The following is a 22,199-nucleotide window of genomic DNA, read 5'->3' as shown; positions in this document are numbered from 1 at the left end:
ATGGTTGTTCCCATGGTTTGGACAAAATGTTTGTTGAATGTAAAATTGTTATGAGTGAGGATGAAATGGATAAATTTGGTGATGTGTTTGGGGTGGATATCTGAGTGTTATCTATTCTCTTGTAGATATGAGGCAGGCAGCAATGCCATCATTGTGAGGGATGTTGACATATAGGGAGCGACAACCATGGTGACAGGGATGCTGTTCTGAGGGAGGCTGTTGGTATTGCGGAACTGAGGAAGTTGATTGTGTCTTTGAAGAAACCGGGAGTTTGTGTGATGAGTGGTTAGAGGATGGTTTCTCTGAGTCCCGGTATTCCTTCAGCAAGAGTGCCATGGCCACAGATGATGGGTCTTCTTGGATTCCCTTGTTTGTGTATCTTGGGAAGCAAGTAGAAGGTCCCTCGGGTGGGTTTGTGGGGGATGAAGTTGTAGAGTCTCTCTCAGAGATTTTTGGGGAAGGATTTGATACTATTCTTAAATTCCTAGATGAATTGTGGTATGGGTTCTTCCTTGAGTTCTTTTTAGAAGGTTGAGTCTGAGAGTTGTCAGTTGGCCTTGTTGATATAGTCATCATGGTAACGGACTAATATACGATTAGTATAGCTGGTCAGAAAATGTCTTCCATTATGGAAAATTTTGATTTTTTTTTTTAGCAAAAAAATTGAAAACCAGAATAGTTCGATTCAGAAATGCCTCCATGGTACCTTAGGGCAGTTGTAGATTGGATGTCTTATGTCTCCATTTTACTGTGTAGGCTTAGCTCCCTGGTTGGACTAAAGTCTTTCATGGTGTACCTGATCTACCCGTTTGCTGAGATACAGATGCAAGTAAAAACGAAGTAGGATAAATTATGAGCCTAAGAACAATATCCTTTTAAATTTGAGATTTGATTGATTGTGGTCTAAAATTCTTACCCAGTTCCTTTCCTCTTCCCTGAATGATGTAAGCAATCCTCCACATTTAATAGTAGTGGACATTATCTAAGTGAAAGACAGTTGGCTTATGTCACAGATCCAGTCGGGTGCCTCCTGCCAGCCTCCCACCACATGCTGTGATGAGAATCCAAGCCTCTGGATCCCCAGGTGCTTTCAGCCTTTTGGAGTTTGAATGGAAATCCAGCCACTGCCCCAATCTTAGAGTCCATAGGTATGCTCTTAGGGCAGAAGCCTGCTATCTAGCACTGTCTCCTGAGAGGCAGAACCTGCTGTCTAATTGCCTAAGCCCTTTCATGTGTATTGATGACCTTTCAGACTTCCTTGACTCACACCCTACCCCAGAATCCCTCCCCAAAGTGTGAGCATTCTGGTTCATAGTTTAATTCTCTCTGAAAGTGTGTGATTGTGTGTGTGATCTGCTTCACAACAGATGCTTTGCCCCAAATTTAGCACCTTATTGCTCTTTTAATTAAAGACAAAGAACAAGAGAGTACAGCTCATATATAACACGACAAACATCCTAAACCCAATATCCCTTTCTAGCCATCTGTGTTCATGAGGGTCTCATGTAGGCTTTATGTACTGGGTTGGTTCTCCTGTATCTTGAACTGGAAAAATTGGCTAAAGACCCCAAATAAATTAGCTCCTCCCTTTTTAAAAGCTTCCAGTCTTCTTTGTCAGGTAACTCCCTTGCCAGTATTGCCAACTTCCTCAGGTGACTCTAAGGCATCCTCTCCTGTGACAAACCAGGTCTCCTGGGTAGGAGCTATCTTATTGTCTAAAACAATTACATTTCAGTGGTTCAACATTTTAAGTCAGTGACCCTCTTTTGTTGTTTGTTTGCCAATAGCCTTTGAAATTTCATCTCAACATGGAGACAAACAGAGGAGGCAAAAGCCTGTACATTCAAAATTGAGTTTGCATCTCGATAAAGATACATACAGAGAGTTCATGATCTCACACAGAATTCATAGAATACACAGACAGATTCTCATTTTCTCATAGATTAATTTCACTGTATGTGTGTGTATTGCAGAAATATTGTACAAAAATGTGGTAATTGAATAGAGGAAAAAAGAATATGTGACTTAGCTAATTATAAGGTTTAAAAATGATGACTAAATAATTAGAACTTGCATAAATTTTATAAAGGTAATTTCTGTAAGTAGAACACAAAATACATCTAAGAACTAATTACAAAGGCTGAAATCTTTATCATGATTATATGTAAACTAAAAAGTACAATAGTTTTGTTAAAACAAATAGTCAAACGTTGAAAGCAAAATATGTAAATGCTACAAATAAAATAAAAGAAGGCAAATGAAAGGATATTAAAATACAGGTGATGAATATATTTAAAGCATCTTATGTAGAATTAAAAGCTTCAATAAGCTTTTATTTTAGCCAGCTCCTCCTTTTAAAATAATAATTTATTAAGAATTAATAGGAAACTTGTTACAATCTTGCACATTTTCCTGATTTTCAGTTTTCAAGGCAACCTTCTCCTGTCATTCCTGCTCTTCAGAACAAGTCCTTAGAGAAGGAAGAGAGGCCTCCTTCTGTTGAAAGCCGTATGTCTTATTACACGCAAGTATGGTTCTTTATATTTCAAATTTAATAATTAGTGTACAAGTGGTAGTGTGTGAAAATATCAGTGATCAGTTACAGTTTTGACAGAACAGCGCAAATAATTTGTGATGCACTTGCCATAGCCAGTCCTATACCTGTGACATTTGGTGTGCAAACTTTTTGAATTCTGAAGTATTTTTTTCTAAATCATCTGCTCTGTCTAAATTCTTAAATGTATTCTGGATATATTCTTTCTGAAGGGGTCAATACCCCCTTTCTATTTTATGTAAAATATATAGGCAATAACTGAGATGATGGGATGGCTTTATTGCTAAGATAGTGCAACTTCTGAACTGACATTTGTAAATTCTCAAGTTCTCCTTTGCATCATAGAATCACAGAAATATAGGGCTGGAAAGGACCTTGGGAGGTCATCTAGTCCCTGCACTGAGGCAGGGCCAAATAATCCTAGGTCATCCCTGACAGGTGTTTGTCTAACCTGTTCTTAAAAACCTCCAATGCTGAGGATTTCACAACCTCTGTCCCTCAGTCTTCTTTTCTCGAGACTAAATATGTCCAGTTTTTTTAACCTTTTCTCATAGGTCAGGTTTTTTAAACCTTTTATAATTTTTGCTGCTCCCCTCTGGACTCTCCCCAGTTTGTCCACATCTTTCTTAAAGCCTGTGCCCAGAACTGCACTCAGTGCTCCAGATGAGGCCTCACCAGTGTTAAGTAGAACAGGACAGTTACTTCCCATGTTTTACATACAACATTCCTTTTAATACATCCGAGAATGAGATTAGCTTTTTTTGCAACTGCATCAGTTTATCCACCTTTAACCCCCTTATACTTTTCAGTGGTACTACTGCCTAGCTAGTTATTCCCCTTTTTGTAGTTGTGCATTTGAGTTTCTTTCCTAAGTGTAGTACTTTGCACTTGTATTTATTGAATTTAATCTTGCTGAATTTAGACCAGTCCTCTAATTTGTTTTAGTCCTTTTGAATTCTAATCCTATTCTCCAAAATTCTAGCAATCCTTCCCAGATTGGTGTCATCTGCAGATTTTATAAGCATACTCTCCACTCCATTATCCAAATCATTAGTGAAAATATTGAATATTACTGGACGCAGGACAGATCACTGCAAGAGCCCACCTGATATGTCCCCCGCACCCCCAGATTTACAGCAAACCATTGATAGCTACTCTTTTTAAGTATGGTCTTTCAATCAGTTTTGCAGTAACCTTAGAGTAATTTCATCTAGACCATATTTCTCTAGTGTGCTTATGAGACTGTCATGTGGAAGTGAATAAAAAGTCTTTCTAAAATAAAAATATATCACATCTGCAGTTTTCTCTTCCCCCATCCAAGACCAATAACTGTGTCAAAAAAGGAAGTTTAGGTTGATTTAGGTTGCCTTGTCCTGACAAACCCATGTTGATTATTTCTTGTCATCCCACAATCCTCTAGGTGCTTACAAATGGATTGTTTAATAATTTGCTCCAGTATCTTTCCAGGTATCGAAGTTAGGGTAACTGGTGCATAATCCCCTGGGTCCTCTTTGCTCTTCTTCTTAAAGATAAGTTCTGTGTTTGCCCTTCTCCAATCTTCTGGGATCTCACCCATCCTCCATGAGTTCTCAAAGATAATCACTAATTGTTCCGAGATTGCTTCAGCTAGTTCCTTAAGTACCCTAGAGTGAAATTTCATCAGGTTATGCTGACTTCAAGACGTTTAATTTATCTAAATATTCTTCAACCTGTAATTTCCCTATTTTGGCTTGTGTTCATTATCCCTTGTTGTCAATATTAATTTATCTTTTTAGTCAATACTGAAGCATAATAGGCATGAAACTCCTCACCCTTCTTGATGTTGTCTGTTGTTTTCTCTCCTTTCCTGCTAAATGGAGGGCCTACACTTTTCTTCATCTTTCTCTTGCTTTTATTTCTAGAACTTCTTCATATTGCTTTTTATAATCATTGCTAGGTATAACTCATTTTAGGTTAGGCATTCTGATTTTGTTTGTGTTTGCTCATGCTGTTCTTTTGTATTCATCCTTAGCAATTAGTCCATGTGTTGTCTTTTTGTAGAATTCTTTTTTGACTTTCAGGTCATTAAAGAGCTCCTAATGGAGCCATATTGTCTGCTCACTCAAAGAAGAACTTGACATTAATTTTCATGGTTGAGGTAACAGCGATGGTTGCTTTTGTACCCATGTGTTTCAAGGTATAAAGAGAATTGAAAGTCTTAAACTAATTTAGTGTTCAATAGAATATATTTTTCATCAAGAGCTTGGATGCATATTTTCCTGTACAGATAAGTTATTTCTTAACAGAAAATATCACAGTTTCCTCCTTCACATCTGTCACGGATCCACAGGTCTGATGCTCTTGCACGGATCTGGAACAGTCCCTGGGAGGACTCTTTCAGTATGTCAACCCCGTTACGCTCACACTCTCACTAGGGCAATCCCCTTGGTTTCACCGCCTCCTGGCACCAAACCTCGGAGCCTTCAGCATCACTACTTCATGCCATGAGCTCCTTTCAGTGAGTCAACCTGAGTGGGACACCTGAGGGAGACTTACACACCCAATGGGAGCAATGCACCCCCAACTTCACTCCGGAGTGACTCTCAGACAGTGTTGTAAAAGCAGGAGGTTTTATTAGATGTCTGGAACATAGCGTAGAAAATCCTTAGTTAACATGGAGAACAGAAAGTTACAGCATAGTCCACGTGGGTCAGTTCCAGAGCCTCAGTGCCTCTTGAGTCCCAATCCAGAAGCTTCTCTAACAAGATCTCTGGGACAGGGTCTGTCTTTTATTTATAGGTTTGTGCAGCATCTAGAACAGTTGGGCCCTGATCCTTGATAGGGACTTCTAGATATTACCACATTACAAATAAATGATGTTGATGATTTTAGTATGTGTTTAAACAGCAGATTTTTTTAAAAAATAGAGATGACTAGAGACTGTCAGATTCTCATTCTCTCTCCCTCATTCTGCCAGGAGTTTCAGTATGATCAGGCACCAGATATTTTTAGGTTCAGTAGATTTTAATTTCTCATCTGTCTGAAGTGCTTGCTTACTGTTAAGTATAAAAATGACATATTTGTTATATTTGCTAGGATATGCCACAATCCAGGGCTCTGTCTCCTCCGGTCCCTGCTAGAAGAAACCAGATGCGTGCATATGGTTGGTATTCTCTTTATTCCATGATAGCATAACTAATACACGCCTTTATATATGTTAATCTCCTCTTCCTCTGTTGTCTTCTTCTCTGATATTGACTGTAATTATCTTGTGGAGAGAAAAACTCCAGACATTTTAGATGCCAAAGATATCAGCAAATACTTTTATTTGAATTTTTTTCCAACAAACACTTTTTTCACATACCCTAGTGGAAAAATTATTGATCTTTTGTTTTCAGATATTGGTAATTATATTTGAAAATCACCCTTAATTTAAAGAAGTTTAAATTGTGCATCAATAAGAGTGTTCTGTTTTCAACAGAAGTCTCATGTAAGAAAATGCATTTGTTTGCATGGCATTAGCACATTAATATTAATCATGCTTCTACTTTAGGGAAATGCATGATATGAGTATAACTAGGGCTACTGTTATGAAATAAAGAAAATAAATTTGTGCTGGTTATGAGGAAATTTTCTTGGTAGTGAGGTCAGTTAGATCAGTGGTTCTCAACCTTTCCAGATGACTGTACCCCTTTCAGGAGTCTGATCTGTCTTGAGTACCCCCAGTTTCACCTCACTTAAAAACTACTTGCTTACAAAATCAGACATAAAAATACAAAAGTGTGTCAGCACACTATTACTGAAAAATTGCTCACTTTCTCATTTTTACCATATAATTATAAAACATATCAATTGGAATATAAACATTGTACTTACATTTCAGTGTGATACTTGATCCTGTTTTTACTTGTGAGCCTTGTCTCACAAGTCCCGCCACCTGGGGCTGAAGCATGTAACTTAGCTTTGTTGGGGGGCCCCTATGGCGTGGGGCTCCGGGCAAATGCCCTGCTTGCCACCTCCTGGTGCTGGCCCTGCATTTGCAACCCCCCTAAACCCATCCCATGACCACTCTCGGGGCTGCAAGCCCCAAGTTGAGAAACACTGATCTTGATAAGTTGAGTACCCCCTGGAAAACCTTTGAGTACCCCAGTGGTACATGTACCCCTGGTTGAGAACCACTGGGTTAAAAAGTGGGATTGTCTTCCAGTAGAAGTGCTAGAATTCTTATTTGGGACAACTACAGTGAGCAAAGCACTCCAGAATTACTGTAGAGAACAGTCCTCCTCTGGCAGAAGTAGACTGGACTATCTACTAGTGAGTAGGGCTTTTCATTTATGATTTCTGTCGTTCTTGTTCCCAATACATTTCTCCATTTATAAACTGTATATTTTCTCTTCTTCTGAGTTCTATAGAATTTGGAGTCCCTGGGACAGATTCTCTTTCCCTGCACCTTGTGCGATCATTTACAACCGCAAAAGTGGGTATGAATTGATACTATTTCATTTGATACCATTTTACAACTAATTTGCCATGGTGTAAATGACGTACACAAGTGTAGCCCAGTAGAGAATTTGGCCCATTATATGTAAGATCACATAACTTTGCAGGTGGAAGGATTAAAAATAGTTTAAGAACATGTCTAAAATCTCTCTAAAATCTGTTTTTCTATAAAATCGGAGGCATATATAGAGTACAAGGTGGTCTGATAAGGTTCTTGTTTGAGATGAGCTGTGTAACTCACTGTGGTTTCACCACTTGAGTAATGTGGCTGTGCCAAACTCAAGCCTATAATCATTTTATAACCACATCATTCTTTGTACATATGTACTGAGGGAATGTCTACACTACAAGTGCTACAGTGGCACAGCTGCGGCTACATTGCTGTAGTGTAGAGACTTAGTACATTGACAGAATGTTTTTTTCCATTACTATAGTAAATCCAACCCCTCGAGAGATGGTAGCTAGGTTGACAGAAGAATTCTACTATTGACCTTGCTGCATCTGTAGTGGGGGTTTGGTCTTCTTAACTATATCACACAGGGTATGAAATTTTTCATAGTATTGAGCAATATAGCTAGACCAGGCCTCATTCAAGAGCTAGCTCTGAAAAGCTCTGTTCTCTCTCCCTTTGTTTCGTCACTCCACCATTCTCCTTTACAATTAGCGGTCTTTACTCATGTTATGTATATACATTCTGTTATAAGCTACTCACTGCAGGGACACTTTTTTTACTTTATATTAAGAGCACAGGGCCGCATTTTAAAATTTTAAAAGATATGTAGGTGCCTAGAGATGCTTAGTGGTATTTTCAAACACATGTGGGTGTAATGGGGATTAGGTGCCTTGGTGCCTCTCTGTATCTCTAGGTGCCTGAATGTCTTTAAAAATCTGGTCCATAGTCTTTTACAGCCTGCTGACGTTTTTACTTTGATCAGGTCAGATCAGGTAGGCAAATAAGACACAACATGAAGAGGAAGGCTTTAAGTGCTGGTTTGCAACTTTTAGTAGCTAACCATAGTAACAGGGGTTTGATTGGGTCCAGTGTAGAGGAACACCAAATGAGAGCGAATGCTATCCTTATCCTAGCCCTGACCAGAAGGTTCAACCCAGCCCTCATGTGAGAAATGAGGATACATAGGAACTAATGCTTGTGGTTGAGACCTCATGCTAATGCTTGAGACTTAATGACCATGCACCTTAGCTGCAAGCAGTGTATGGTCAAGTATTGCAGCCTTCTGGGCTCCATTCTCAGATCTGTCCCAAGAGTTGGGCCCTAGCATGCCATGAACTGAACACCTCTACATGTGGCAAAATTCCTTCCTGAGCAGAAAAAGAGAGTTTGGCCAGATCCACAACAGACCAGAGCAATCACAGATTTTTTTTTTTTTTTTGAGTGGGGGAGGATATTCTACAAACTGGGTGATCAAGACAGTGACCTTAGCTTTGAAGGAGTCTCATAAACCCTAGGGGATGGCAGAATGAACAAAAAAGCTAATTTTGCCTGTTACCTGTCCAGTGGCAGTCCAAAAGATGGAAACAAGGTCCCAGCCCTCCTGGCACAGCTTCCATGTCCTACCTTTCACTAACCAGACTCCACATGGAGCAGGGAGGGCATGTCATGGTTAAGAAAGTAGTAGCTGTCCTTTCTCCTAACCCCAAAGTCAATCAGGATGCTGCGGGGGAACTATTGCTTGCTGGTCTGATCAAATTGTGTCTCCATCCACCACCCCCTTGCTTATACAAGATGGGACATTTCTGATTGTTAACCTTGGATGCCTCTTACAACTCTGTAATCTGGTCCTTGGGATATTTCTAAATAGAAGATCTATACTAATTTAAAATGTATCAAAGGCTGCATCTTGATCATGGTGATATAATCACTAGTACTGTAGATGAAAGCCTCTGCTGTTGCATGGGGGTAATCATAAAGTCATATTTGTAAAAAAAAGCCAATAATAGCTGAGAACTTAAAAATTGGATAGACTGTGAAGCCCAGTGATGACTGAATCTGGTGATATTCTAAATAAAAAGAGCTCTCAACAGTGCTTGTAGCTGTTTCCATCTCTTCACATGGACTCAACAGACATTCTAGTCTTCAGAGTGATGTTTGGGGTTATTGTATGTGCTGGTTATGTTGTGAGGGTGGTTGTGTTGATTTATGTTTCGGGGGGAGTGCACTGGGACTTTTGTGTAGGCTTGTGTGTGTGACAAATAAGGTGTGTGTGCTGCTTGAGGGACTTTTTTTTTGGATTATTGGGTGTCCTTCTTGTGTTGTGTTGGCGGTTTTGAAGAACTGTGGCAATTGGGCCAGGCAATCCACCATCTGTGCAGCCTCCATCATATAACCAATGAAATAATTGCATGCAAATTAGCTGTAGAATAAGGGTGGTTGGTTGAATTACTTCTGGTATCGCAATGGTCTAGGACTCTTGGGATGGCATAGATAGATGCCTTGCTGTGGCATGTGTGTAATTTATACAGTCAGAATGACTGGGTACTTAAAAATTGGACAGTAACAGACTTCAAAACCCAGTGATGATTGAACCTGGTAGTATTCTGAACAAGAAGGGTTCTTGACCATGCTTGTAGCTATTCCCATAGCTTTGCACTGACTCTACAGACATTTTAGGCTTCAGCATGACATACAAAGTGACATTTCTGCATTTTTATTATATGTATTATCTTAGTTTTAACAACCGTCAACATATTTTTACACTTTAGATTTCTAAAGTGGCCAAAACAAACACACTGTTCCTCTATCACTTTTTTTTTTTTTTAAATTATCAATGTTAAATTCCAGAGGAAAGAAAGAATGTGATAAATGAGCTGTCAGAGATGAGGAAACAGCTCCGAAGTGAAGAGCGGCGACTTCAGGAACAATTGCTCAGTGTAGCCAGTGATGATGATGTAGCCACTACAAGGTGAGATTTTTTTAAATACACACTTCTAAAGCCAGTTGTCACACTATGCCTAAAGCTATATTAGCCTGCCAGAACACACCTGAGCAAAAGCAAAAATATGAAAACACAGGATTAAATTTGCATACAAAATGTTCAAACTCTTTTATAATACAGCATTACGTTGTTGAGCATGGCACCCTGCAAAATGCATAATTTAGGCAGTTCTGTGTTCTGTGGCCCATGCTTACAGGATAGGGAACTCTATCCTGGGAAGCAGTGAATATAAATGAGACTCGTGGGTCAGAATGAATAATCAGCTGAACATGAGCTTCCAGTGTGGTGATGTGGCCAAAAGGGCTAATGCAATCCTTGGACATATAAATGGCAATATCTGGTAGGATAACAAGAGGTTCTGTTACCCCTGTATTTGGCACTGGTGTGACCACTGGTGGAATACTGTGTCCAGTTCTGGTGTCCAAAATTCAAGAAAGATGTAAATTTCAGAGGGTTCAGAGAAGTGCCACAACAATTAAACGGTTGGAAAACATGAGCTATAGTGAAAGACTCAAGGAGCTTAATCATAAAATCATAGAATATCAGGGTGGGAAGGGACCTCAGGAGGCCATCTAGTTCAACCCTCTGCTCAAAGCAGGACCAATCCCCAACTAAATCATCCCAACCAGGGCTTTGTCAAGTCTGACCTTAAAAACTTCTAAGGAAGGAGATTCCACCACCTCCCTAGGTAACGCATTCCAGTGTTTCACCACCCTCCTAGTGAAAAAGTTTTTCCTAATATCCAACCTAAACCGCCCCCACTGCAACTTGAGACCATTACTCCATGTTCTGTCATCTGCTACCACTGAGTACAGTCTAGATCCATCCTCTTTGGAACCCCCTTTCAGGTAGTTGAAAGCAGTTATCAAATCCCCCCTCATTCTTCTCTTCCGCAGACTAAACTATCCCAGTTCCCTCAGCCTCTCCTCATAAGTCGTGTGTTCCAGTCCCCTATTCATTTTTGTTGCCCTCCGCTGGACGTTTTTCAATTTTTCCACATCCTTCTTGTAGTGTGGGGCCCAAAACTGGACACAGTACTCCAGATGAACAACATTGAATAGAAGGGAAAGATCACGTCCCTCGATCTGCTGGCAATGCCCCTACTTATACATCCCAAAATGCCATTGGCCTTCTTGGCAACAAGGGCACACTGTTGACTCATATCCAGCTTCTTGTCCACTGTAACCCCTAGGTCCTTCTCTGCAGAACTGCTGCCTAGCCTGCCTAGCCCCTAGTCTGTAGCAGTGCATGGGATTTTTCCATCCTAAGTGCAGGACTCTGCACTTGTCCTTGTTGAACCTCATCAGATTTCTTTTGGCCCAATCCTCTAATTTGTCTAGGGCCCTTTGTATCCTATCCCTACCCTCCAGCATATCTACCTCTCCTCCCAGTTTAGTGTCATCTGCAAATTTGCTGAGGGTGCAATCCACACCATCCTCCAGATCATTAATGAAGATATTGAACAAAACCGGCCCCAGGACCGACCCTTGGGGCACTCCGCTTGATACCGGCTGCCAACTAGACATGGAGCCATTGATCACTACCCATTGAGCCCGACAATCTAGCCAACTTTCTACCCACCTTGTAGTGCATCCATTCAGCCCATACTTCTTTAACTTGCTGACAAGAATACTGTAGGAGACCGTGTCAAAAGCTTTGCTAAAGTCAAGGAACAACACATCCACTGCTTTCCCCTCATCCACAGAGCCAGTTATCTCGTCATAGAAGGCAATTAGATTAGTCAGGCATGCCTTGCCCTTGGTGAATCCATGCTGACTGTTCCTGATCACTGTCCTCTCCTCTAAGTGCTTCAGAATTGATTCCTTGAGGACCTGCTCCGTGATTTTTCCAGGGACTGAAGTGAGGCTGACAGGCCTGTAGTTCCCCGGATCCTCCTCCTTCCCTTTTTAAAAGATGGGCAGTACATTAGCCTTTTTCCAGTCGCCCGGGACCTCCCCCGATCGCCATGAGTTTTCAAAGATAATGGTCCATGGTTCTGCCATCACAGAATGCCATGCTTCTTGTTGCCAAGAAGGCCAATGGCATTTTGGGATGTATAAGTAGGGGCATAGCGAGCAGATCGAGGGACGTGATCGTTCCCCTCTATTCGACATTGGTGAGGCCTCATCTGGAGTACTGTGTCCAGTTTTGGGCCCCACACTTCAAGAAGGATGTGGATAAATTGGAGAGAGTCCAGCGAAGGGCAACAAAAATGATTAGGGGTCTGGAACACATGAGTTATGAGGAGAGGCTGAGGGAGCTGGGATTGTTTAGCCTGCAGAAGAGAAGAATGAGGGGGGATTTGATAGCTGCTTTCAACTACCTGAAAGGGGGTTCCAAAGAGGATGGCTCTAGACTGTTCTCAATGGTATCAGATGACAGAACGAGGAGTAATGGTCTCAAGCTGCAGTGGGGGAGGTTTAGATTGGATATTAGGAAAAACTTTTTCACTAAGAGGGTGGTGAAACACTGGAATGCGTTACCTAGGGAGGTGGTAGAATCTCCTTCCTTAGAGGTTTTTAAGGTCAGGCTTGACAAAGCCCTGGCTGGGATGATTTAACTGGGAATTGGTCCTGCTTTGAGCAGGGGGTTGGACTAGATGACCTTCTGGGGTCCCTTCCAACCCTTATATTCTATGATTCTATGATTCTTCTCCCGGTGAACCTAGTTTAAAGCCCTCCTCACTAGGTTAGCCAGCCTGCTTCCAAAGATATTCTTCCCTCTCTTCATTAGGTTGAGCCCATCTCTGCCTAGCACTCCTCCTTCTTGGAACAGCATCCCGTGGTCAAAAAATCCAAAGCTTTCTCTCCAACACCACCTGTGTAGCCATTCATTGACTTCCACGATTCAACGGTCTCTACCTAGGCCTTTTCCTTCTACGGGGAGGATGGACGAGAACACCACTTACGCCTCAAACTCCTTTATCCTTCTTGCCAGAGCCACGTAGTCTGCAGTGATCCGCTCAAGGTCATTCTTGGCAGTATCATTGGTGCCCACGTGGAGAAGCAGGAAGGGGTAGCGATCCGAGGGCTTGATGAATCTCGGCAGTCTCTCCGTCACATCATGAATCCTAGCTCCTGGCAAGCAGCAGACTTCTCGGTTTTCCCTGTCAGGGTGGCAGATAGATGACTAAGTCCCCCTGAGGAGAGAGTCCCCGACCACCACAACCTGCCTCCTCCTCTTGGGAGTGGTGGTCGTGGAACCCCCATCCCTAGGACAGTGCATCTCATGCCTTCCAATTGGCAGAATCTCCTTCTGTTCCCTTCCCTCAGATGTATCATCATCAGATGAGCTTGTGAAGGAGAAGTTTAAGGATTGACATGATCGCAGTCTCTAAATACTTACGTGGGGAAAAGGAAGTTTGATAATAAAGGCAAAAGTATAATAAGATGCCATGGCTGGAAGGTGAAGCAAGACAAATTCAGATTAGAAATAAGGAGCAAATATTTAACAGTAAGGGTAATTAATCATTGGAACAGTTCACCTAAGGTGATTGTGGAGTCTTTCACTGGAAATGTTCAAATAGAGAGGTATGTTGTTATGAATACTTCATTACTTTTACAAAAACATACCACAGAACATTTACTAGTGTACTATATAACTATACTAACATAAATTATTAGAACTGCACTGATAAGTAAATGAATTTTGCATTATCCTTCTTTTATGTTTTGATTATTTGCAAATCTCATCACATAGTAATCATAGAAACATCTAGCTCATCTCCATGTCACTGGTGTGAACTTACTGGATTTAGATACCACATCGCCTCCATTTGTAACACACAAGGAAATTTAATTATTTTTAAAACTGTGTTCAAATTTCAAATAATTTTATTCTTTGAGTGGCAGGATATAATATCCAAGTAATAGTCTTCATTTGGAGTATTACTGAGTGACATGTTCAAATAAGTTATGAATGAGGAACTGTTAGTCACACTGAATGTTTGGTTTACAAACTTTTCAAGCAGGAAAAGAGAGAAAAATATAATGGATGTATTTGAGATGGCCAGGCTTCGGATGCAAGCTCCAGTCAGGCGACCTTCATCAAAGGGTGCAGCTGACCCTGTCAATGTTCAGAATATCAGGGAGTTCAATGAACTTAAATACAAAGGCAAGTGGATTTTCTTCTTTCTGTTTGGGGTTTTTTTTGCATCTCTTAATCATTTCCTAGCATTTAAAAGAAAATTCAGTAATCCTTCTCACAGTTGCCCTTAACACAAACACTGGCCCTCACTGTATCTTCTTTACTACTGGCATTCTGGTTTAACTAGTGACCTGAGGATTCCACTGCTTGCTACACCATGGCATAGGTAGTATGGCCAGGGAACCACTATATCCAGCTGATTGCTGGCTGCTAAAACAGCCCCTCTGAATATTTTTAGTGGCATTGTATAACACATTTTGTGTTGTTTTTGTGGAGCGTGTCTGTCAATTTGCAGTGCAAAATATTTTGGTTCCCCAAAATGATGATATACTTAACTTCCATTAAATAGGAAAGCACAGGAATATTTCAGCAGCTTTTTAATGCACTTGTGTGTGCAATGATCCATTCACGTAAAGGCGCTGAGAGGTGTTATTGAAAATCCCAACGCAGCTTTGGAGCACAAGTCTCAGTGAAAGTCTACAGGATTTATGCTCTTAAATAATTTAGGCACTTTTGAAATCCCACCCTCAGTGTCTGACAGCAGTTTACACCTGACATATCTGTGCTTTCTTATTAACTAAAAGAAGTATCACCACAATCAAAATTCATTGTATCAACCCTTTAATTGAGTTGTTGTCATTACCATAGAATCATTGAAACTCCTAATCCAACCACTACTAACGATCCCAGGTATTTATACATTGTTACGGTCTTTGGGTTTGTTTGTTTTCTGGCAAATTGAAGTGGCTTACAGTTATTTTTTTCATTTGATACATTTTACCGCCATGTATGAATTTTTTTAAATGAAGTGGTATTTTAACATATTACAAATCATCCACTTTTTTGCCATTATTAGTATTGATGATCCTAATGCTTTTTAAATGCATGTAGTTCACATTTTTAAAGTAAATGTGTCTGAAATAGTGTTATGTGATGACATTTTAAAATTCACAATCTATACAACAGATTCAGAAACACGAGCAGACTTGAGATATATGTACCCCGATCCTCCAGAAGATGATCTAACATTAGAGATTCAACAGCGGGCATTGCTAAGAGAGCAGCAGAAGAAACTTAACAGAATGAAAATGAGGAGAGATGCAGAAGGTAAGAGAAGATTAACTTGAGTGAATGAAACTTATTTTTAAATTTTCTTTAACTCATTGGCTTGCTCTGAAGAATGCATGCAGGTTCACAATAATTTGTTGGAAAATAGAAAGGTAAAGCTACTGTCAAAGGTCTATATATTTGAATTCTACATAATAAAGAAAAAGCCAGTATATCTGTCTGCACTTCCATTGTTAGAGTGGATGCTTCCCCTTGGCTCTTTGGGAGTAATTTTATTGCGATTTCATTCTTATTTTAAAAAATATAACAGAAGTTTAGGGAACGTCCGGTTTCTTAAAGAAAATCTAAAGAGTCATAAATAGTTTCCCCTTCTGGAAGATGAGCCTGACAGAAGTGGTTGAAGATGGTCTTCAATCATTAGATTAGTTCTGCAAGGCAGCAATACTTCCACACTCATCACAGATAGTTTTGGAAACCAAGAATTACGTAGACTGAAGTTAGTATAGCTATTAATGTGTCTCTGACTTTTGAACAAGAAATATGCTGAGGATTAGTAAAGACAAAGTTCTGCTATTTTCAGTCTCAAAACCAGCCATTGTCATAGAAGTCCCATGTCCAATGTAGCAACTTGCATAGCCTTACACTGCAGGTCCCCTTTTGGAGTATTGAAGACAGTGGGGTAGGTTCTCAGCTGGTGTTAATTGTCATAACTCCATTGAAATTCAATGGAGGATTTGTCTCTGTTTCTTGTTAGGAAAATTAACTTTTTCATCTTCATTCATTTTCTGTATGCAATAATACAAAACGTCTTTGAACCAGTCCTCTGCCATTTCACTACTTCGGGTCTGATCTTCAAAGCCATCAGTGGGTTAGGATGCAGCTTTATAAGTGACCACTTCTCCATTCTATGATGCCCTAAAACAGTTGACCTTCTCTGTAAAAATGCACTTGACACAGCACATGAGAACTGAAGTCAAATTGTGCTCTGAGAAATTTTAGCTGTGGAATGAGTTTTCAGGGTCTGATACTTTCAGGCAATGTTGCAAAATCCTCCTCAGCATAACTTGGTTAATTAGGAAAAAGAAAGAAGAGAGATACAGACAAAAACAAAAGAGATCCTGATCAGACCTTCCCCTAATAGAGAAGGGAGAAGAGCAAAAGATCTATGAAGTCACTAGAAGCTTTACTGTATAGATCTAATTGACTTGGGAAGCACTTAAATACTAAACTGAAGGGCACTATAGAATGCCCTAAGATCCCTAGATACAAAAAGCTAGAAAGACTAAATTAGTATAGGCTTTATTTCCTGCGTGGTGGTAGTTTTGAGGCTACAGCCTTCATGAAAGGGGGAAGAAGACCCTACTGGAAAACAAGTAGTAATCTCACAAATTCTGCATCTACAACAAATCTCCACTCACTTGAAATGCCAGAATGAATGCTGCCTGCAGCAGATTGGATACAGGTCATCATAATATAATAATCACTCTTTGTTGCATACTTGGATTCAGGGACATTATCTGAATGTCCTCTCTCTTTCTTACGTATTTTAATTAGAAATGAATGTCAATAATGTTAAATATCAGTAATGTTAAGAAAAAATGTCCAGGTGAATGGGGCAGTTCTCACCTCTGCCAGAGCTGTTGTTTCAGGATCTCTGAAGACTTAGGTAGACATAATGGCATTTGCGTCACAATTTTGGAGGTTATTTTTGCCACCATAAAAGCTAGAGACTTTTTGTTGTAAAGAAGGCTCAGATTCTGGAGTGCAAGACGCATTATCACAGATAAAAGAAAACGAGTACTTGTGGCACCTTAGCGACTAACCAATTAATTTGAGCATAAGCTTTCGTGAGCTATAGCTCACTTCATCAGATGCATTCAGTGGAAAATATAGTGGAGAGATTTATATACACAGAGAACATGAAACAGTGGGTGCTACCATACACACTTCTGCTCCACGGGAGGTATCTGTCTTCCCTGAGCTCGCCTTAGGACATAGTGTAACCAGAGTGATCAGGTAAGGTGAGCTATTACCAACAGGAGACCTGGAGGGGCGGGGGAGGAGGGAACCTTTTGTAGTGATAATCAAGGTGGGCCATTTCCAGCAGTTGACAAGAACATCTGAGGAGCAGTGGAGGGAGGGGAATAAACATGGGAAAATAGTTTTACTTTGTGTAATGACCCATCCACTCCCAGTCTTTATTCGAGCCTAAGTTAATTGTATCCAGTTTGCAAATTAATTCCAATTCAGCAGTCTCTCATTGGAGTCTGTTTTTGAAGTTTTTTTTGTTGAAGAATTGCCACTTTTAGGTCTGTAATCAAGTGACCAAAGAGATTGAAGTGTTCTCTGACTGGTTTTTGAATGTTATCATTCCTGACATTTGATTTGTGTCCATTTATTCTTTTACATAGAGACTGTCCAGTTTGGCCAATGTACATGGCAGAGGGGCATTGCTGGCACATGATGGCATATATCACATTGGTAGATGTGCAGGTAAATGAGCCTCTGATATTGTGGCTGATGTGATTAGTCCCTATGATGGTGTCCCCTGAATAGATATGCGAACAGAGTTTGCAACAGGCTTTGTTGCAAGGATAGGTTCCCTAACCCAGGAGCCTATCCTTGCAACAAAGCCCGTTGCCAACTGTGTCCACATATCTATTCAGGGGACACCATTATAGGCTGATCACATCATCCACACTATCAGAGGCTCGTTCACCTGCACATCTACCAATGTGATATGTGCCAGCAATGCCCTTCTGCCACGTACATTGGCCAAACTGGACAGTCTCTATGTAAAAGAATAAATGGACACAAATCAGACGTCAGGAATTATAACATTCAAAAACCAGTCGGAGAACACTTCAGTCTCTTTAGTCGCTCGATTACAGACCTAAAAGTGGCAATTCTTCAACAAAAAAAACTTCAAAACCAGACTCCAACGAGAGACTGCTGAATTGGAATTAATTTGCAAACTGGATATAATTAATTTAGGCTTGAATAAAGACTGGGAGTGGATGGGTCATTACACAAAGTAAAACTATTTTCCCATGTTTATTCCCCCCCATCCCCCCACCCCCCACTGTTCCTCAGACGTTCTTGTCTACTGCTGGAAATGGCCCACCTTGATTATCACTACAAAAGGTTTTTTCACCCCCGCTCTCCTGCCGATAATAGCTCACCTTACCTGATCACTCTGGTTACAGTGTGTATGGTAACACCCATTGTTTCATGTTCTCTGTGTATATAAATCTCCCCACTGTATTTTCCACTGAATGCATCCGATGAAGTGAGATGTAGCTCACGAAAGCTTATGCTCAAATAAATTGGTTAGTCTCTAAGGTGCCACAAGTACTCCTTTTCTTTTTGCGGATACAGACTAACACAGCTGCTACTCTGAAAGCTATCACAGATAAGTAACAGCTTGCCTGTCTGCCCAGACTTGTCCAGCTCAGCTCCTGGGCAGAAGCCCTTCTCATAAAAATTGCAGTTTGGAGTTTCTTGCTGAACTAGAGCTCCAATTGCTGAGAGTTTGGAATAAATGCTAGTAAAGGCTTTAGTATTCCTGCCACTTGTAGCTTTTGTGGGGAAAAATAGTACTTTTGCAACTGTCATGGGAGAACTGGATAGTATCTTACTCTGCAAGTCATCCCAATATGACTAAGGGTGACCGAATTGATCCCAAAGGACAAAAGTTGTGTGTTTATTGCATGATGAGCTAAAAATATGTTATGCATTAAGGAGGAAGATGATGAAGAATATTTCTTGGGTTTGTTGTTTCTGTGACAGGCTTTTCTGGTGTTCATGTGTACTATAACTGTTATATACAGTATATAAAAAAACAAATGTATATAAAATACACTTATTGTCTTAAATTGTGACCTTCTTGGGGCAGGGACCTTTTGAACTGTAATATTTTCCCGATGAGATTAAGTTTCTGATTGATAGGCCACATTGCTTTTGAGAAGGCTTTGATTTATCTGGAGGAGTCTGCTTTGCTTGCTATGAAAATCAGTTTTGACTCATTCCATTAATTTGAGTACAGATTGCCAATTTCATCTCTTGCCAATTCTGAATGGATGATGTAGTTTTAGATAACATTAATCTGAACAAAGCCAGATGTTCCCTTTTCCAGGGCAGTTTAGATTGGCAGACAAGTATCTGAACCCTGAGCACAATTGTGGGAAATCTTTTTATTGTTAAGCTGCTTCATGGTCCTTGTAGAGGACACTCTCCCCAGCACACCAATTCTTTGTCCTCCTTTGTCTTGTGACTTTCATTGTCCATCTTCTGTTTTACACTTACTTATAGTCTGTTACTGTCACTTCCTACTCTGTAGCTCTGGGAAAAAGAAATATGTGTTATTTGCCTTTTCTCTGTTAAATTTGACTCTGAGGAAGGTGAATAGGAAAATTAACTCCTTTTTCTCCAATGAAAATGGATCAGACACTTTTTTCTTGTTTTTTCAGAGTAGCAGCCGGGTTAGTCTGTATTCGCAAAAAGAAAAGGAGTACTTGTGGCACCTTAGAGACTAACCCCCCCATTGTTCCTCAGATGTTCTTATTAACTGCTGGAAATGGCTCATCTTGATTATCACTACAAAAGGTTCCTCTCTCTCCCCCCCCCCCCCCCCGCTCTCCTGCTGGTAATAGCTCATCTTAAGTTATCACTCTCCTTACAGTGTGTATGATAACACCCATTTTTTCATGTTCTGTGTGTATATAAATCTCACTGTATTTTCCACTGAATGCATCCGATGAAGTGAGCTGTAGCTCATGAAAGCTTATGCTCAAATAAATTGGTTAGTCTCTAAGGTGCCATAAGTCATCCTTTTCTTTTTTCTTGTTGTCTCATTCAAGGGAAAAAGAAATGAGTGATATGTTTTTTTTACAATATGAAAATTACACTGCTGTTGGCTCTAGAGGCAAAGACCAACCTATTTTCACAGTAATTATAGAGATTCTGCTAACGTTTCTGGGGGAGCAACAGATAAAAAAAAATTATGTGGACTATGATGCAACTCTTCTTTACATATACATTTATTACTGTATTTTCCCCAGGTTTTTAAATAAGAGAAACATTTTAAATGTTAGCGGCATCAAAACTTTAGAAACTAACAAGTTTTTAAACATATGACAGAAGTAGTTTCAAATGCTACACTTGCCCCTGACTCCTGCCAATTTTTATCATTTTGCAATCTTTCCTGTTTTTAATTGTTTTCCTTTCCCTTCTTGCTGTGTGAGAGAGTCGTACAAACAGGAGAGCTGAGTGAATCGTGGATTTTCAGTTTCAAGGCACAAATTGAAAAAATCAGACGCACACACACACACATGTTTTGGTCAATTTGAAAGAAATTTTTTTGTTTCAGTTGGGCTGTTTTGGGTGTTTAGGTTGACCAGTTTTGAAAGCAAAACACTGTTTACAATCAAAGCCGAAATGTAACAGATGAACTGTTTCAACTTTTTCTAAATATTTTTTCCAACCTGAAACTAAATTGTCAAATTCAGCATGAATTTAGCTAACAGTTTTGGGGCCTGAAAAATGCATTTTTTGATGGAAAAGTATTTGTTAAAAAAATTGGCTGGTTCTAGTGGGAGAGAGAGACTCTCTAGGGCAATAGTGAAACTGAGTATACCCAAGGTGCTTGGAAATGTAAGAAGTAAATAAGTTGAAGAATAGAGAAAAATATTTTCTCTAAGCTCTTTCAATTATAGGCCTTGTCTACACAATATTTTAACCCTAGGTAGAATTTATTCAGAGAGAAGATTTTTTTTTTAAAATTGATGTCAAACTAGGTGTCCCTAAAGAGACAGATTTTCCCTCTTGTATTGATACATACAGAATGAAGGCATTATTGTCTAATGATTAGAGCATGGGACGGGGAGTTGAGTTTTGTGCCCCGCTCTGTTAGGTGTAGAGCACTTTACAAGTGTATATTTAAGGAAGCATGCTGGCTCACTAGGAGGAGAGGTCTTTGTTATGCAGGCTTCTGTTTAAAATCTGGAAAGCACAAACTGTGCAAAAAGAAAAAATTATTTAAAGAAAAGTGTATGGGGACTAAATCTTGGGGATTGCATAACAGAGAATACAGAACTTTTCACTTCAATCTATCCCAGACTAGCGTAGTAGTGCTATTTGATGACTTATGTGAAATGCATTGGTGGTATTCATCCAGTATAACATGGACATGTCTCTAAATCAAAAATAGGATTAGGCAGCATCTTCAGTGGAAGTCCAGGCTGAGACATTAGTAATGCAGTATGGGAAAGTTAGTATTGTTACATGCCGTGCTATTCTGTTATGTGGCTGCATAAAGGACTTTACCTTTCAGCGCTGTTAGTCTTGCTTCTTTTACAGGTACTATTCATTTGGGAAAAAAATACATAAAAATTATCCCTTTTATCAGATAAACTGCCTTGTCTTAATTAGCTAATAGGTTTATACAAGATTTCTCATGGCTTTAGTTTGATTTTAGTGGCCTATTTCAAACTTCAAGGTACTTTTTGTTTTTTTTAAGATAATGAACCAGATATGATATAGTAAATGATACCTTTAATAGAAGATGCTCATTTTGGGAGAGAAGTGGGGGCAATGGACAAGGTTGTTTGTGACTTTTTATACTTAAAGTCTCATTCTTTTTAAAGTTTAACCTTAAGTTACAATTTCCTGGCTTTCTAATATTTGAGATGTTAATAGTACAACTTTTTTTTTTAACATTTTTTCCCATTCATTTAACAGTGTTTTGTGAACATTAACTCCAACTTACCCAAGTGTTTTGTCTACGAATTCCTTTATAACTCCTAAATTCCATTTGGCTATTTTATATAGTAGCTATTCAGATCAGATAGATTTTAAAGTCCTGAAGTTTAAGTTTAATCCTAATGACTAATAGAATATTGAATATGGCTATCCCTTAAGATCCTACATCTTTTTTTAATTCACCAATTTATTTAAGATAAGTAAAACATATTTATTTCATTTATGAAGAGTGGGGCAAG

General features: G+C 39.6%; 1 protein-coding gene across 10 annotated transcripts in view; it reads left to right on the top strand.

Moving 5' to 3' along the window:
• The window catches only part of CSPP1 (centrosome and spindle pole associated protein 1), a 179,546-nt gene that overhangs the window by 113,602 nt on the left and 43,745 nt on the right, over positions 1-22,199 (top strand). For 9 of the 10 annotated variants that reach the window (XM_048840881.2, XM_048840878.2, XM_048840876.2 and 6 more), the window contains 5 exons: positions 2,424-2,528; positions 5,630-5,696; positions 9,834-9,954; positions 13,955-14,100; positions 15,100-15,240. In XM_048840881.2, coding sequence (XP_048696838.1) covers positions 2,424-2,528; positions 5,630-5,696; positions 9,834-9,954; positions 13,955-14,100; positions 15,100-15,240 — 580 coding nt within the window. The remainder of the gene's footprint in view (positions 1-2,423; positions 2,529-5,629; positions 5,697-9,833; positions 9,955-13,954; positions 14,101-15,099; positions 15,241-22,199) is intronic. The other variant, XM_048840872.2, reaches the window with a different exon arrangement.

The sequence above is a fragment of the Caretta caretta genome, chromosome 2, assembly GCF_965140235.1.
Source record: "Caretta caretta isolate rCarCar2 chromosome 2, rCarCar1.hap1, whole genome shotgun sequence".
Taxonomy (NCBI): domain Eukaryota; kingdom Metazoa; phylum Chordata; order Testudines; family Cheloniidae; genus Caretta; species Caretta caretta.
This window is presented reverse-complemented; position numbering and strand designations above follow the sequence as displayed.